The sequence below is a fragment of the Lithobates pipiens genome, unplaced genomic scaffold (assembly GCF_037356315.1).
Source record: "Lithobates pipiens isolate NorthernLeopardFrog02 unplaced genomic scaffold, aLitPip1_a1.2 Scaffold_13, whole genome shotgun sequence".
NCBI lineage: Eukaryota > Metazoa > Chordata > Amphibia > Anura > Ranidae > Lithobates > Lithobates pipiens.
Genome location: NW_027507718.1, coordinates 246,060,666 through 246,079,711, shown reverse-complemented (window position 1 = coordinate 246,079,711; position 19,046 = coordinate 246,060,666). Strand labels below are relative to the sequence as shown.

Here is a 19,046-nt window from a genome sequence, read left to right as displayed (position 1 = left end):
TAATGTTAAGGGGATGGTTAGAAATGGTGGGTGAGCTCAGAGAGTGATTAAACATTTTCAGAAAAGAGGGTCATGCCGTGCAAGACGGAGGCATATTGCAAGTGTATTAAAAAAGTAACTTATGGAAAAGAAAAACACTGCAAGTTAGCATTGAATTACTTTTGATTGTTACTTGGAATTTGATAGGGTCTCCTCAAGTTGTGATTGGTACTGACAAATAGAATAATGCTTGGGAACATTATTGTTAAATCAGAGTTCCCAGCATATGCCCTCACCATTCAATCCATAGATACTCGTATTGATGCAGCAGGCTTAGTCTCTGTACCCCTTTTGCATTCTTAAAAATATGCATGAAAAATCTAGTTGTGCTTAGATCTGGGTTCCCAGGAATTGATCTCACTGCCAAAGTACCCTTTCCAAATAAGAAGCCAGCAGATGACTGATCCTAACATCTGCCCAAGGATCAACTTAGAATTTGGCTAGATTTATGATCAACTTATTGTCTCTCTGTATTGTTTATGATCATATAATGCTATTAAACTGTGGAACGTTGTTAGGTGTCCTGTAAAGCTGGAAAACATACAGAGTTGCAATTTAAATTTGCAGTTTAAATTCACACTGCGGCAGTTAAATGTTTTGTGGCATCTTATAAACCTTAAAAAATATGATCACCGTAGTCATAAATAAATCTTTATAGCTGTCAAAAACAAAACTCAAATGGCAAGCTTCGTTTCAAGGGCATTTGATTGGCTACTCAGGTATAATAAACCAGTGAAACCAAACATCACATGTAGCAAATATAAGTATAATGTTTACCAAAGGTTGAGTTTTAAGTTTTGATCTGTACTGAAGACTATACTTACATTTTAAAGGTTTAAATACTAAATACCTCTGGCATATATATATCTGAAACAATCCATAACTATAATTTGAAAGAAAGAAGCTGCCAGGATTTGGCTATATTTTAGCCCTGCAAAAGTAAGACCTGTAAGTAACAAATCACTTTAAACAGACTCCATCTAGATACATTTCTGTTTCTTTACTGTAAAATATGTTCTTTTGTATCTTGGTAGCTCATAATGATGATATTTCAGGTGATATTTCACTTATAGGTGAACAATGCAGCAGGGACAGTGTATTTTCCTTTATTGACCACAGTAGGTTTGAAGACCTTGAAACTCAAGTATAAAGATCTCACTATAAAGATACCTTAGGCTCCATTCACACTGGTGCGACTTGTCATGCAACTTTGGACATCAGAGTTGCATGACAGGTTGTTCCCCATGTTTTCCAATGATAACCATTCATATATGTGTGATTTAAAGTTGCATCAACTTCAAAGTAGTTCATGCACTACTTTGGTCTGACTTTCATGCAACTTGAAGGCCATAGAGTTCAATGTTAACCCTCAGGTGTTGTATGGAAGTCATGCCTGAAAGTTATACAATGCAACTTGTGTGAAACAGTTGTCCTTTATCACTGGTCAAAGCCAAAATCGTATCCAAGTTGCACCAAAATTGCACTCCAAAATCAGCATAATTTTGGAGTCATACAAGTGTGAATGGAGCTTGAGGCAGGCCATAGATGTGATTTTCTTTCCTGCAATCAGGGGGTGCTGGAAAGAAAGCTGATTGATTTCTCCATCAGTACTGTGTTGATGGGTGAATTTAGTGGTTTTCTTTCCAGAATCCCTTACCGTCGAGCTATAGTTTTCTCCTGGAAAGAAGGGAGGGGGGGAGCCATCTCTCCTAGGAGAGCACAGTGGTTATTGGTAGCGGCTATAGCCTCTGGCAATAATCACATGATAGAGATCCGACTTGCTGGTTCTACCCAAGTCAGTCAATGGATTGACTTGGGTACAATCTGCCCGCCCATACATGGATTGAATGTCGACCAGTCCCTGCTGAGCCTCCAGAGATTTTAATCCTCTATGACCAGCTTAAGGGTCATAAAAAACGTATTTTATATCAGAAATCAGAACTATTAGAAGGGAAAGTATAATACAATTTTTTTAATTATAAACATGTTTTAAAATATCTTGAGATATCTTGCTAGATTTAACAAAACCATTTAATAACACAATGAGAGTAATTATTCAAAATCAGAGAAGAATCTGGAGCGGCTGTGAAAAGCAAACAATCAGCTTCTATCGTCAAATTGTTCAGTAATGCTTTTGAAATGAAAGATAGAAGCTGATTGGTTGCCATGCACATTTTTCCAGATTTTAGCTGCTCCAGTTTTGATAAATTCCTCTCAGAGTTTCTGAAAGCATAAAGATCTTAATTGAATAAGCAATTTTATGATGTTGCTATATTGTCTCCAGCTATTAAAATTATGAATAGGTGTTCTTTATCATTAACATATTGCTGCATGCTCATGCATTGTTAATATACTGTATAATGAATGTTCAGAGTCATTGTTCTATGTCTGTTATAACCCATCTAAGAAGGAATTTGTAGCAAGTTTGGTGTACTAATAATCTACTGGCATTTCTGAATACACATAAAATGTCTGCAGAAAATTTATGAAATTGTTAAAATGATAAAACTATTACCAGGAATGAAAGGTTTTAATTTTTTAAGAAATGATAGTCTTTTAAATATATTGGCTAAACAAATGTCCGCTGTCAGCTGTGCTGAAATTGACCTCAAGCTGTTTTTCAGGTGCATTGATGCTTAACATAATGTATTCTGTCCCAGTCTTCGTGTAAAATGCAGACTGTCTCGTGTTAAACATTGCCTTGTTGGTAATAAGTCCCTAAACCTTCAAACCAATGACTATGGCATGTTTTAGATGGGAGGGTGGGGAATCTGTAGATGGATGCTCCTATCCAGTATTGTTGCCCAAGCTGGTTTGGTTTAAACTGGTTCCCTGCCATATAAATATTAAAGTTTGCCTACCTTTGCTTATTAGGGTGGTAAAATTCTCTGAAAATACTGTATTCTAACAGTACTGCCTACTCAAGAGACTTGTTAAAGAGTTTAGAGCTACAGAGACAACTCCAGCAGATACACCATCAGGTCTAGTTGACTATCAACAGGGATTATGTCTTCTGATCAAGAAAGTCTGGAGAACACGCTGAATGCTAGTAGGAGCAAACAGCGGGCTCCAAGCCGTAATTCAGTTATTATCAACCAAGCTGTTAATCGAAGTATTTTCACTTCTACAGTCTCCCCGGCTGCAGAACGCATTCGTTTTATTCTGGGTGAAGAGGATGAAGGCCCAGCACCCCCTCAACTATTCACTGAGCTTGATGAGCTACTGTCTGTGGATGGCCAAGAAATGGAATGGAAGGAGACAGCCAGGTGAGAACTAATTAATTTATATATCCATAGATCCGTACAATCTGAGCTATACTGATACCTTCATACAGAAGTGTTGTTCAGTCTTTTAGATTTACTTTATTGCATTTGCTGATATATTTAAACTGAAGCAATAATTTATTTGAGATGTACAGTAAATGTTCTAGTACATTTCATAATGGCCATTACAATCTAATATTAGAGTACCTTCATCATTTATTTTTCTCGTATGCTGTTACCATTTGAAGTGTAAGAGAGAGATGAAAAATGACTTCATGATCAAAGTGTCTAAAAGTAGAAGCATTTGTATTTCTTCCTTTCATTTTTCCCCCAATAATCTTTATGCAAACAATAATAGGACAGATGAGCAGTACAGTTTCCAATTTTTAATATCATGGCACAAAGTGCCCATGTCCCAGTTGCACGCACAACAGTGTAATGGTTCAAAAGCAGTATGTAACACATTTTTCACATTCCACAAAGTGTATGACTATAGACAATGCTACATCTTACACAGTAATTCACATCACCTGCCTCTGTCCCATCTTTTAGCTCCAGATATTTGAACAAAAGTAAAACCATGTAGGAAAATAGATTCCTTATATTTTCTAGCCTGAAATTACAGTGTGAATCTTTTGTAAAATGTTGGGACTAGAGTTATAGTAAACATTTAAAACAGAAATACCCAAAGTCCAGAAGTTCACTGGTGATTTTTATGGTGTTAATGGAACTTGGGATACACTTAATATATATCTGTTGCTCCATTTTTCACTATCATTAGACGTTGCCATTTGCAACATCCAAATAAGTGATCCTCTTTAGGTCTCAGGGCTATCACCGGGTGATATGAGAGTGACATGTGCAGCCATTACATCAACTTGCAGCCAGCAGTGTCTGTGCACATGGTAATATGTCATTTCGATTTCATACACTGGTCGGGTCATCGGGGCAGCTGCTATCCAAGGCAAACTACCGTGGTTTGTAATTCCATCTGGGAATTATTTGTTAATGCCTTGGCAGCCAAATGTGGTCTCTTTGCTCTTCAGACCCCTGTACTACACCAAGTGCAAAGACAAGTTATTTGATTGCTAATCACATTCCAAACCCTTCATGTCATGCAGAATGTTGAGGACAAAAGGCATTTCGTCTATAGTAGGCACTGCACAGTTCAGACTTTATCGACATGCATGCAAGATATGTCTCTGAGCTTCTTCCTATGTATTAGTAAATCTGCCTACCACTATATATATATATATATATATATATATATATATATATATATATATATATATAGGTATAGATATAAATAAATAAATAAATATATATATATATATATATATATATATATATATATATATATATATATATACACATATTTTGATATTGATTATTCTCTTTGATTTGTCATGTGGCAGACTTAAACCTGAAGTCTAGGTGTGATCTTCATTGCATAGTTATGTTAGTCCAGCTTGGAGCAATGTAAGCATGCATACCTCATACTGAAAGGACCGCTGGGGAAGTTGACAATCACTTTTGCAGTCGCTGTTACTACAGTGATCACTGTGCAATCTTCTGGGTCCTGTACCAAGTGTCTGCCCTTCTCCATCCATCCTGGACCAATGTAACTATGCAATAAAATCATACCTAGTCTTTGACTTTAATATAATAAAAATGCTTACATATATTCAGAGGTTCATATGATATGCACAGTTCTGGACTATATACCCCAATGTGGACCTCACTTGTTAGGATGATTTGAGCAGCCATTTTAGTTATTCCTAATTTCTCCTAATATTCCTTATCCTTCCATTTTTTATAGCTTTGTATATCTTTTTCCTTTTATATTTAATTCTCCTGTTAATTAGGCATATTTAAATTAAATACATTCATGCATTTGCTGCTTCTGTTTTGGGATTACTGCAAACTGCATTGTTTTGTATCTTATATAACTGTCATTTACAGTCAGGCTTAGGAGATTCTAGCAGTCTTTTTGTCCCTAAACATGGGGGATCTGTCTGTAACAAAACAGTATTTTATGACAGAGAGAAAAATCAGAAAAAGCCGGTAGGATGGAAGGAGATGGCACAATGAAAAATGATGTAAAAATGTAATTAAAGAGGAGCTTCACCCCCGTGATATTCTTGTCTTGCCACTCCTATTTAGCTCCACCATATTCAAATATCCAAAATCTACATTGAAGGGCTATAGGTTCGTGCCAGATCTCTGGGACCTGGCACACGAGAGGATTCCCAAACATGAACACACACTTCTGGCATCCGGCAGCTATTAGATACCTTGTAGATATGCTGCTAGTCTCTGCCACTTGCCCAATACCTGGCAGAGAGCAGCACCATGTCTACACGTGGAATGCTGGAATATGGAATGCTGTGACATCCATGCGCCGATCAGTAAAACTGCCTCCTGGGATGTGTGAAGTGAACATCCAATGAGGCAGAAGGAGGGTCCCTATATCATTCTCACTTAGGCAAGAAATCAGGAAGTGCCCTCATATATCTGTCATTACAGTTTTTCTTTAAATGTAACAGAAAAAATGGAAAACTCACAGCAACATTTTTCCCATATTAAGCCATTCACCCAAACGCAAACTTACAGTAGCAGAAGAAGATTATTATTAGGACTGCTGCAAATACATGAACTTTTTCTGTTATATCCAGACATAATCTGGTCTTAAAGATCATAATTATGAAACTTGACAAACTATAGATCCTGTCATTATTGTCACCCATGGATTGCTTGTTAACCTTATCAAAGCTTGCCCAGTCAGTATGCAGGAATGGTGCACAGACAGCTGCCCTGTAAGGAAGGGAGGATTTATTGGTCATATCCTTTTCTGTTATTTATACATGCTGGAATAACATTAACTTGAGTCTTAGATTTTCTTTTTTTTTTAAAGTATTAATATATTACTTGATCAAAATAAAAAATAAAAAAACAACTGATTCATATCATTTAAGACTGGTTAGGGTTACGAAAATGATTCTTTGTGGCTTGTGACAACCATATGCCCAGAATGAAGGGAATATAGAGTAGCATGGCCTAAATATAGAGCCATTTATCCATCTTGCATGCAGCTGTTTCTTACTTGTTAGCTCTTGCCAGTGCAGGATATGAAGGCAGGCTTACGTATATGTAAATCTGGTCACTAAAATATTGTATTACCTTTAACATGTTAATCTATCTTCAAAAATCCTGTTTCTTGTATTTATCAATGCGGAATTTTTTAAATATACCTAGTGATCGTACCATTAAGGTCCTTGTTCAGACACTTTTTTATAGGGTGATAATGTCAGTTTTACCCTTTCTCTGTTATTCTATCTCACTGGCTTTTGATGGAGACTACAAGTGACCATTATATGCAGGCATATTCCACTGTTGTCACCATCAGGAAACCCACTCTGAGTAATGGCAATCAGCCATCACTAAAGTGCACACAGGCCACAGGAAATCAGCAACACTGAAATTGAATACATATTTTACTAAAAAATGAAAGTGACAATTGTTTATGCCACACAGTGTTTTTCATTAGAAAAAGACTAAATGCAGTTAGTGTTTACTACATCATCTATTAGGGTTTCATACACAAAAGTTTCAAATGGGTGCTTAGAGCTTTAGTTGTTTCCATCCATCACCCCTAAGTTCTGGTCTGGAAGTGTTGAACTGTGCATAATAACAGAAAAGTTATGAAGCACAGTACAATATTACAATCTTCAGATGAAGCACACTTTACTAGAACCAAAGCAGACTGATCTTCTTTGCAAGCTTAACGTATATCTGAAGGCGTATTTAGCTGTAAGTATAACAGAAGAGAGCGCAGATAAAAAAAAACTAGCGATATGCTAACCCGAGCTGTCCCTTCTCCCCATCTTCTCTCCCCAGTGCTGGCATCTCAACTGTGGGCACCCAGCTGTTACAGCTTTTAGCTTCACATCCGGGTGCTCACTGCACATATGCGGGACATGCTGCACCTCCTGTATGGTCCGGCAGTCTTCTGGGACCTGTGACATGTCCTAATAGACTGCAAGGAGGGAGGGGAGAGGAGAACTTGTCAAAACTAGGTACCTGCTCCACCCCCCCAAAAATGACATACCAAATATGGCAGAAGAGGGAAGGACTACTTAAAGCAGAACTTCCCCTTTTGGGTGGAGCTCCGCTTTAAATACATTGCACTTAGAAAGTTGCAATTTGTTTGGAGCATGTAACTGGGCTAATCAACTCCCATCAGATGTCACAGTAGAGATTCAACAACTGCTTTTCAGAAGTTATTCTTGTTGTATGATCTAGTGATCTATCAGGACCTAATTTTCAGACTAATGTTCCACTTTAACCACTTGCTTTCTGAGCACTTAAACCCCCCCCCCCCCCCCCCCCCCCCCCTGCCCAGACCAATTTTCAGCTTTCAGCACTGATGCAGTTTGAATGACAATTGCGCGGTCATACAACACTCTACCCAAATTAAATTTTTATCATTTTTTTTCCCACAAATAGAGCTTTCTTTTGGTGGTATTTGATCACCTCTGTTCTTTTTATTTTTTGTTACATTTTTCTCCTTCATTGATGTACGCTGATGAGGCTGCACTGATGGGCACCGATAGGCTGCACTGATGGGCACTGATAAGGCAACGCTGGTGGGCAATGATAGGCAGCACTGGTGGGCACTGAGAGGTGGCACTGAAGGGCATTGATAGCTGGCAGTAATGGGCATTGATATGTGGCACTGATGGGCACTGTGGGCACTGGCAGGTGGCATTGGCAGGTGGTAATTGTGGGCACAGCTGAGGCAGATGTGCCTCCTTCCTCTTCGGGACCGACACCCCTTACACATTAGCCAGTGATCGGCTTTTGTTTACATCACATGATCAGCTGACATTGGCTGATAGCTGATCATGTGGTAAGGGGCTGGGATCGGCCCCTTACTCGGATCTGTGATCACCCAAGTCTCAGTGACTTGGTGATCACAGCACGTGCCACGTCCTCCCCTTTGCACACTCCATGAGAAGCGTGCAAAGGGGAGGACATCATATGATGGCCTCCCAGAAATTCAGGTCCGCGCTGTGGCCATCATTTGGCCATAGCACGGACGCCAAGTGGTTAAGGGAAGCAGTCATAAAAATGATTAAAGCACATATTGAAGATGTGTACCATTTCGCTTACCTTGTTCCCCCAATGAGCTGCCTGTCTAGGGGAGTGTTGGACAGTTAGATGAAATGCAGTGTAAATGTCACACCAAACCAAATGTATTCTCCACGAGGATGTTTAACCTTCTGCCACCTGTGTAAGGCCCCTTGCACTTGGAGCAGGCTCCATTTAGATCAGCAGGGGAACTGTCTGCCGATCCCCTGCTGATCAGAGAAAGCTAATGGTTCATATAAGAGAGGAAGATAGTGTACCTAAGACTCCATGCACACTGGCTTAAAAAATGCTTCTACAGGAGTTTTGTGTTGTCTGTAGAAGTAGCTCAATGATATCCTATGTGCCCATGCATATTTTGAGGCAGGAAAAAAAAAACTTCTGGTTCTCGTTTCTGATTGGAATTTACTGGCAGAAAAAAACGTAAAAATCTCCTAAACTCTACTTTGTACAAAAAATGCTCTATATGAGCATTTTTTACTCCCAGGTGAACAGATGTTTTTGTAAGCCCAATGTGCATGGAGCCTTAGAGCTTTACATTACATCTGTTGATGTAAATAGAGGGCTCCTTCTCTGTAGAATGGTATTACCCATGTTACAAGTCCTGTTGGTTTGAAGTGTGGTAAGCAGTGGCACAACTATCGCATTTCTCACAGCAAGCTCTGGGTTGGCTATGCAAAATTTTAGCCAACATTTCCAATAGATAGCAACATTTTGGGCTTGTTTGTGCTGCAGCTATAGAGGAGGATCGCTTGGCTACCATTGCACCAGCCAAGCATCCAACAGAATAATGGGTCTAAATGTATGAAGTGATGAAGCAAAAGTCTAAATTTTTTTGTTGGCAGTCAGACCATTCTGAGCCATGGCTGCCCATAGCTTTCTATTTCCTACCCAGGATGGTGATGGTGGGAGGGGAGGGTTGCTGGTGAAACACATCCTGAACAACATTGGCATTGGATGCCTTTAGGTTATGGAGAGAAGGGAGTAAAATAAAGGACAGTGGTAAGCAGATTTGGTTCTGATTATATAAGCCTGTTTGTTGTCAGTTTAGATTTTTTTTGGTTCACTTAGGCTAACACAGCATTGTTATGTGGAAAAACTATTTCAAAGTCGTTTCTCTGATTCTCTTTTATACCCATTAATTCCTCACATTTTACTAATCGTCTTTGAGAGTAACATTTAAAGCAAACCTGTGCTTTTGCCATTCAGGCCAAAGCACCAAGTTTACTTTTTTCCCCTTCTGACATACACTTACCTTACCTGCACTCCCTCGTCAATTTATTCAGCACTGGAAGCCAATAGGAAATACTTCACAGTACTTCCTGGTATGGAGGAATATGTGACAAAACCACAAGTACAATGTGGAGAGGCGTGGTGGTGACGTCACACTTTCCAACTTGTCCAGACAGACCGCTCTTTGCATTCACTGAGAGAATGCAAAGTATTCTTTGTAAGGTGTCTGTGCCGAGCAAGCAACCTCTTGTTTTCACTAAGCAGTAGGGCAGCCACTAGGCATGGAACCCAGAAGCCAGTGGCAATTACTGTAGAAGTGGTGCCTACTACTGTGATTTCCAGCTTCCATGGGTATTGGCCAGGTATTGTACATGGATGCTTACATTGGTCTAAAAATAGCCATATCTGAAAAGCATCTTTATATAGTGATTACAAATAATTACATTTATTTTTATTTTCAATCATTTTTATTGAAAAGTATTAACAGGGCAAGCACAACAACAGCGAGAGCACTGGCACATATGAATGGAGACACAGTAAAATGACTAGAACATAAACATGTGCATATGACAATCCAGGGTCAACCTTCAAGTCTCTAGGTAGCCCAAAATTAGAGCAAATTATAAACTTAGGGGGGTATTTACGAAAGGCAAATCCACTTTGCACTGCAAGTGCACTTGAAAGTGCAGTCACTCTAAATCTAAGGGGTAGATCTAAAATGAGTGGAAGCTCTTCTGATTTTACCATCCAATCATGTGGGAGCTAAAATGCTGTTTTTTTATTTTCCTTGCATGTCCCGCTCGGATCTACAGTGATTTTACTTCCAAGTGCACTTGCAGTGCAAAGTGGATTTTCCTTTAGTAAATAACCCCCTTAAAGTGGTTGTAAACCTAGTTACACTAGTTGCATACTAGCCCATTATGGTTTTACTTTGCAGGGGAAAAAAGAGGAAATAAAACCCATCAGGGTTTACTTCCTCTTAAACATACCTGTGCATTTTAGAAATGCAAAGCTCTGGTTGACTCTAGGTAAATATATCATAGCGTAAAACCATGAAACCAAAATATGTCAGTTTGTATCGAACCACAAAGTAAATCCCTTGTAGCCGAGAACACTAGTGAAGAAGAAAAGAAAAGGAGGAAGAAGAAGTAAACTTACAACAAAGATCGAAGGAGCTAAAGAAAGGTCAGGGGAACCCGGAGAGAAGGAGGCCATACATGTATTTTTAAATGTGACTAATGGTAAGTGTCTGAGTTCACCTTGATATCCTATGTCTGTTGTTCATTGCACAGCAGTACTCTGTCCTAGAGAAGAAGGATCTTGAACCAATCAGGCTATGGTGCAATGTACATAAGCCAACAGAGAACTCAGTGTCAGGAAAAGAAAAAGTAGTGATGGCTTATCAATGCTGCTCCTTTACCGCCCAGCCAGCAGGCTGGGGAAATTGCAGAGGTGGAAGCCTAAGGCATGGCTGTGCTGCTTAGTAGTGGAGCCTGCATCACAGGACTGCTTAAACATAAAGAGTTTTTTTTTTTTTGGAAGCTACAACAGTTCATATACTGTAAATACCCCAAATTTTTTTAAACCATACTGTTAAAGACAGAGGTTGTAGCGATAAATAATTTTCTAAGCAGAATCATTTGTGTTGGGGGGCGCACAGGCTACAAATGCTTAATGATCATTTGATATTGGACACATTTGAATTCAACCATTGTATTAATAGCACAGAACTATTATTGACAGAATTATCACTTATTCAAAATACTTTTCTATACACAGTAACCATCTAATCAACTAGGAAGATTTCTTGCTTGTAAAAGACGCATGCAAAGGTTCCAGATAATATCAAATTATGCTTTCAGCCATAGGAAACGTGTTGATCGATGATTGATGATTAGCCAATCATCCTCTGAAAATAAATATGTGCAAAAAGAATGACAGAAAGGGGGCAAAATATTTCAGATTTGCAGATCATCCAGTGACCACTATCTAATGCTTATGGCTAGTCTGAGCCTGAGGTGACAGACAAACATAAGATAGCATTTTAATAGCCTAAAGCAGGGATATGCATTTAGCGGACCTCCAGCTGTTGCACAACTACAAATCCCATGAGGCATGGCAAGATTCTGACAGCCACAAGCATGACACCCAAAGGCAGAGGCATGATGGGACTTGTAGTTTTGCAACAGCTGGAAGTCCGCTAATTGCAGATCCCTGGCCTAAAGCTTTTTTTGTCTAAGGAAATTCCAATAAGCCTGGCAAGCACTGTCTATAAGTAGTCTAATGCTGGTCACATGTTATACAATTTCTTTTAGTTTTACCTCTTTCGTAAATTTTATTCAGGACTTCCATCCCACGGTACCACAGCAAGGTATGTCACTTCTGCGGTGCCCTCCTCCTTCCCCCTGTCGCCTTCTGGGACCTGTGTGTGTCCCAGAAGATGACAGGACCATTCAGAAAGTGCTGCGTGACTTGCGCATGCGCAGTAGGAAACTTTCCTATGTTTCCCTTACTAAGGGTGCTGGCGTCTGTACCCAGAACCAATGAACGGGTCACTTCGGGTGCCGACATCACGGGCTCCTTGGGCAGGTAAATGTCCTTATATTAAAAGTTACATTTTTTTTTTCACACTGGCTGATTGATTGATCAACTTGGGTACAACCAGCCTGTCTGATTTTACATTTTATTGCTAGTGGCTATTATAACCACTAGCAGTAATCACTGTGTTCTCCCTACGGAGACAGCTCACTGCACCCTCCCAAGGGGGAACACAATGGCTCCACGGGAGGGATTCCCCCATTAACACTGACTGTGTTGATGGGGGAATCAAGCAATTTTCCTCCCTGCAACACATGGTTTCAGGAAAGAAAATCGCTCCATCTATAGCCAGCTTAAGAGAAGTTTATTGTTAGGGGTTTACATATATCAGTTATCAAAACTTTTATACTGTACTACACCTTTCATCCATTCATTATTTTAAAAAGCTGGTTTATTAGAAAAGTAGAGCTGAGAAAAAGCTTCTGTGGGTATAATCCAGCATTTTTTTTTTTAAAGTGCAGTTCCAGCCTAAAAAAAAAAAATCAGCAGCTACAAATACTGTAGCTGCTGACCTTTAATATAAGGACACTTACCTGTCCAGGGATCCTGCAGTGTCGGTCCTCCATCAGCTCGGGTGCAGACACTGCCATTGCAACATTCCTATTACGCATGCGTGAGTCGCGCTGCACTTTCTGAATGGCCTTGTCATCTTCTGGGACACACACAGGCCCCAGAAGGAGGTGGGGTGTAGGAGGAGGGGCCAATCCCAATGCTGAGATGACGTAGCTCGCTGCGGCGAGGTTAGGATGGAAGTCCTGCTGCAACATGCAAAGAAAGGTACAAAAAATAAAGTTTTGCCTTTAGTTTTACATTAAAACAAAATGCATATACTAAGGTTAATTATTATAATTATGGAGTACATCATGGGGTTGATTTGTTATAATAGTAAAATCTGTTCACTTAGCAGAGTGTTTCTTTACTTTGTCAAGTGAATGGTAGTAAATAATGGAAACCTGTAGTCCTTTTTCAATATCCAATCATATGCAGAGGAAATTAAACAGGATTTTTGCTAGCTCATGATTGGTTAAAGCCCAACTCAAGGGCAAATAAAAATTTGTGGTTTTAAATGACATGGTCATGGAGTCATAATATTTACTAAGCTCTGCGGAAATTCTTTTAGTAAATAAACCCCATTTTAAACAACAAAATTAACCTCCCTGGCGGTATGATTATTTCGGATTTTAGGTGCTAAAAGCGGTACAATTATTTTGCATGAAAATTTGGCGTTTTATATTGTAGTCCTGTAATTCTTAGCAATAACTCACTTAAATCTGTCCAAACCAGAGTCTAGGCCCTTGTACACACGGTCGGACATTCCGACAACAAAATCCATCGGATTTTGTCTTACAGATTTTGTCCGAAACTGGTGTTGCATACACACAGTCAGACAAAGTTGTCGGAAAATCCGATCGTTCATAACGTCATGATGTTCATTTGTTAGGATGGGACTACGTTCCGGCTAGTAGCCAATAGCTTTGGTCTAGGAATTTGATCTGAGCATGCGTGGCACTTTGTCCGATCGGAATTCTCTACAAACGATTGGACAAAGTCCGATCGGACCATGTTGTTGGAAAACTTTGTCGGTCGGATATTCCAACGAAAACAGTCTGTTGGAGCCCACACACGGTCGGATTATCCGACAACACAGACCGATCGGACATTTTCCACCGGAATGTCCGACCGTGTGTAAGGGCTAACAGACATCCCGGGTATGATAAAGTTTGAAAAATTAAATCATAAATTATAATATAATAAATAATTATACCAAATAATAATATAACAATAATAAAAATTATTCAATAATGTAATCAAATCAAAATAACTGAAATTTGCTCAGTTGCGGAATTGTCACTGTCATTACTTTTCAATATTTGCTGACGGATCTCCCCACAAATCGTTATCGCTCAATTCTGCGAGTGATTACAATTTATTATGGCTGTTTTCTAGCTGGTCTAAAATTATTTTTGATGTAAAGTGACAGTTTTGGTTGCTATGGACAATCTCCAGTTTCCAGGCAGAAAGAACCGTTTTTATAATATACAACTGCATGCAGGGCACTGGGCAGACCACTAGGGACAAAGGGGATGTGCAATTATTACATACAGCAATGTAATCTGTAAGATTACATTATACTGTATGTATACTGTGTGTTTCACTTTTTGAATTTGGCGCCGATCTACGTCCCCGTGCGTCGCAACGCTCGCAGGGGACGGAGATCGGCTCCGTGATGAATCGAGCGGAGGACGAGCCGCTCGTACAGCGCGGGGACATCGCTGGATCCAGGGGACAACGTAAGTAAGTGTCCTCCTGCATTCAGCGATTCGGTCCCGAGTCTGGCTCGGGGGTTACAGCTTTTGGTATAAAAATTCCACCCCGAGCCAGACTCGGGAATACCGCCGGGGGGTTAATGTTCGGTTGACTTGGTGAATAAGATATCTAATTGGTCTGCACAACCTCATCTCTTCTTTTACAGTTTACTAAAACATTGGCATTGTGCAAGAACAAAAATGACTATGGCAGTGAAAGGATTAATAGATGTATAATACCAAAATATGTGTAATGCCATGTACACACAAACTGAGTTTCCGGCAGAAAAGGTCCAACGGTCTTCCCGAAGGAAGTTCCGACGGACTTCCGCCCGAACGGACTTGCCCACACACGAACAGACCAAAGGCCGTTCGTTTTGAACGTGATGACGTACGATGGGACTAGAAAAGGAAGTTCAATAGCCAGTAGCCCTTGTGTCAAATTTGGTCTGTCGGACCAGCATACAGACGAATGGATTTCCCGTCAGAAATTTAATCCGTAGGACAGATTTGAAACATGTTCTATTTCTAGGTCCCTCTGAATTTTTGAAAAAAAAAGTCAAATGAAGCCCATACACGATCGTAATATCCGACAGAATGATTCCGTCTGACCTTTTCTGCCGTAAAGTTTGGTCGTGTGTACGCGGCATTACAAATCCAAAAGCTTAACTGGCAGAATAAAACTCAGTTTTGAAAAGTAGCTGGCTGAATGTATGAGCAGGCTGAATGTACCAAGTTGATTGATCAATCAACTTGGGTACAACCAGCCTGCCAGATTTTGATTTTTTGATTATCGCTAGTGGCTACTATAGCTACTAGTAATAATTATTGTCTTTCCTGGTGGGGATGGTTTCAGTGGAAGGGATTCCTCTGTCAACACTGTCCGTGTTGCTGGTGGAATCAAGCACATTTATTTCCTGCAACCTGTGATTGCAGAAAAAAAATTTGCTCTGTGTAAGGCCTGCCTAAGTATGACCTTGCATTGAAATATAGTTTACAAATACTATAACACATCATCATTATGGTTAGATAAGGATTGAGAAAACTCAAAATACAGGTGGAATTTGTGGGCACATAATGAGAGGAAACCTGATTAACCACTTGCTGCCCACCCACGGCCCGCGGGGGGGGGGGCTTGCAGCGTGGCGATCGGGGCCGCACCGCGTTGCTAGGACATGGTGCGACCCCGATCTGTGTAAAGATCCATGTCCACGGCTCTTTAACCATGTGATCTGCTGTGTCCAATCACAGCCCCTCACATGTAAACACGGTGATGCCGGTAATCATCTCTCCTCGTCTCACACTGACAGAGTGTGAGGCGAGGAGAGCCGATCAGTGGCAACTCCTCACAGGGGACAGCTAAGGAAGTAATCAGGGCACTGATCATCAGTGCCTTCATTACAATTAGGGATGAGCTCGGTGTTCGACTCAAACGCATGTTCGACTCGAACATCGGCCGTTCGTCTGTTCGGCGAATTCAGAACTTTGTGGACCGTTCGCACCAAATTCATATGGCACGAATGGCCCACAATGCAATGCACTACGCCATCGAAGTGCATTGCTGGCTCATGATTGGCCAAGCATGCACTGTGACCCTGCATGCTTGGCCAAGCACAGCGCCGGCAGCGAGGAAAGCCATAATTGGCCACAGGAAGGCTGCCTGTGGCCAATTATAGCTCAAGAGGTTTAGTACACGCCTCACACTATATAAGGCCGTCAGCGCCACGGCCTTGTGTAGTGTGTTCCGGCGTGCAGGGAAAGAGCAAGATAGGCAGGGACAGTGTTCTTTTCTCAGGCATCTGCATTAAAGTGGGTGTTGTGTGTCTCCAGCAGAGTATACACCTGTATCTACCCTTTTTTGCTGGTGTTCTCTAATACAGGCATCTGCAGGAGTTAGTGGGTGTTGTGTGCCTCCAGCACAGTATACACCTGTATCTACCCTTTTATGCTGGTGTTCTCTAATACAGGCATCTGCAGGAGTTAGTGGGTGCTGTGTGCCTCCAGCATAGTATACACCTGTATCTACCCTTTAATGCTGGTGTTCTCTAATACAGGCATCCGCAGGAGTTAGTGGGTGTTGTGTGCCTCCAGCACAGCACAGTATACACCTGTATCTACCCTTTATTGCTGGTGTTCTCTAATACAGGCATCTGCAGGAGTTAAAGTTGGTGTTGTCTGCCTCCAGCACAGTATACACCTGAAGATACCCCTTATTGCTGGTGTTGTCTGTTGCATATCTTGCATATTAGCCTTTAAAATGAGCACTTTTGATTTTGAACGTTCGAGTCGCATAGACTTTAAAAGGGTTCTAAAGTTCATACGAATTTTTGGTCTGTTCGAAGGTTCTGGTGCGAACCGAACCGGGGGGTGTTCAGCTCATCCCTTATTACAATATATAAATAAAGTGTAAAAATACCTTGCCCACCAATGCCATAATACAGTGCCCACCGATGCCAGTGATCGGAGCCCACCAGTGGCAGCAATCAGTGCCCACACTGCCCACAAGTGCCGCAAATCAGTGCCCATTAGCCATGACAGTCAGTGCTGGCAATTAGTGCTGCCTATCAGTGCTGCCCATCAATGCCCATCACTGCTGTCCATCAATGCCCATCAGTGTCACCCATCAGTGGCACCCATCAATGCCCATCAGTGACCATCTGTACCGCCTATCCATGCCGCCTATTCATGCCAGCCACTGCTGCCTATGAGTGCCCACTAGTGCCGTCTAATAGTGGTCATCAGTGCCACCTAACAGTGCCCATCAGTGCCGCCTATCAGTGCTCATCAGTGCCACATATCAGGGCCACCTATCAATGCACATAAGTGGGGCATATTAGTGCCTCCTCATCAGTGCCACCTCATCAGTGCCCATACGTGTCACCTCATCACTGCCCATAAATGCCACCTCATTAATGCCCACCAGTTCAGCCTATCAGTGCCCATCGATGCCGCCTCATCAATGCACATCCGTGAAGGGGAAAAAATGAGTTAGTTACAAAATTTACTGACAGAAAAAAAGTAAAACAACGTTTTTTTTCCAAATTTTTGGGTCTTTTTTTTGGTAAGAAATAAAAAACCCAGCAGTGATTAAATACCACCAAAAGAAAGCTCTATTTGTGTGAAGAAAATGATAAAAAAAATAGCTTGGGTACAGTGTAGCATGTCATGTCATTCAAACTGTGACAGAGCTAAAAGCTGAAAAATCGTTTGCGCAGGAAGGGGGTGTTCGTGCCTGGTAGGCAAGTGGTTAAAAAAGTTCTATATTTTATTACAAAAAGGTCATCATCATTATGGTATTGCAGGCAGTGTACACTCTGGTTTCAGCTGGATGAAAAGTCCAGTTTTCTTACAGAGACAGTGGAAACCTGACCTATGAAGAAATTTACAGTTCCACTTTTTATTGCAAAACGTGCAGCTTTTGTGCTTATAAAAGTGTCCCTGTCTCATAAAAAAATACCAGTTAGAAGTTCATTTGACATTATATTGTCACTGTATAACGAGTTTTAGTTTGACCTTTGTACAAATCTCCAACTAGCTAGGCACGCTTTTCTTATCCTCATTTTGTCTCCACCAGTACAAGAATAATTATTAAACAGTGGAATGTATCAAAATTCTTAAGAATAGTTTACTTCATCACTTTATCTAAATTTTACTTGCTGACAAACAGATCACTGGCAGTCACCCATCTATTTTGGCGTGGTATTGTTGGGCCTCTTCTGCTAGAACCATTTTGTTGGTTCAAAGTAAGCATGAACAAATAGAACTGGCCTCAACATAAGCAAGTTCAGTATTAGCTAAAGATAAAGTTAAAGCAACTGAATAATTATTCACACATGGCAAATGTCAGTTGCATACTATGACCCATAGATGGATAACCATGTACAGTACAGTACAGCAAGCTCCTCGTGAAGCCACTTTGTATGTTAACACAGGAAAACTTGCCATAACTGGGCCCATTTTAGAAGTTCTCAAATCGATGCCTGAAGTCCCATAGGTTAACATTTATTAAAGAGCTGCTAACCCAACACAGGTGGCGTTGTGTATAGAGTCTCCTGAACTAACAATTTTTTTTTTTTAAAGTGTTGTACATGCCCATGCTCTTAAACTGTATTACAACAATTTTTTGTTCAACACCTCCCTTCTCTAGGGCAGTTTGTCTAAAACACACATTTAATGGTTCACAATTAACCTCATGTTTAGGCTTACCCTAATGCTACATACACACGATCGCATATTCCGACAACAAAATCCATTGGATTTTTTCTGACGGATGTTGGCTCAAACTTGTCTTGCATACACATGGTCACACAATGTTGTCGGAAATTCGATACGTCAAGAAGCGGTGATGTACGACGAGCTGAGAAAATTGAAGTTCAATAGCCAGGGCTTCTGCTTGATTCCGGGCATGCATAGAACTTTGTGCGTCGGAATTGTGTATACGCAGTCGGAATTTCCGACA

The 19,046-nt window shown here is 40.6% G+C and overlaps 1 protein-coding gene across 13 annotated transcripts in view; it reads left to right on the top strand.

The window, feature by feature from the left end:
• The window catches only part of SLC4A4 (solute carrier family 4 member 4), a 310,000-nt gene that overhangs the window by 195,950 nt on the left and 95,004 nt on the right, over positions 1-19,046 (top strand). For all 13 annotated transcript variants that reach the window (XM_077476447.1, XM_077476449.1, XM_077476455.1 and 10 more), the window contains exon 4: positions 3,170-3,305. In XM_077476447.1, the coding sequence (XP_077332573.1) occupies positions 3,170-3,305 (136 nt within the window). The remainder of the gene's footprint in view (positions 1-3,169; positions 3,306-19,046) is intronic.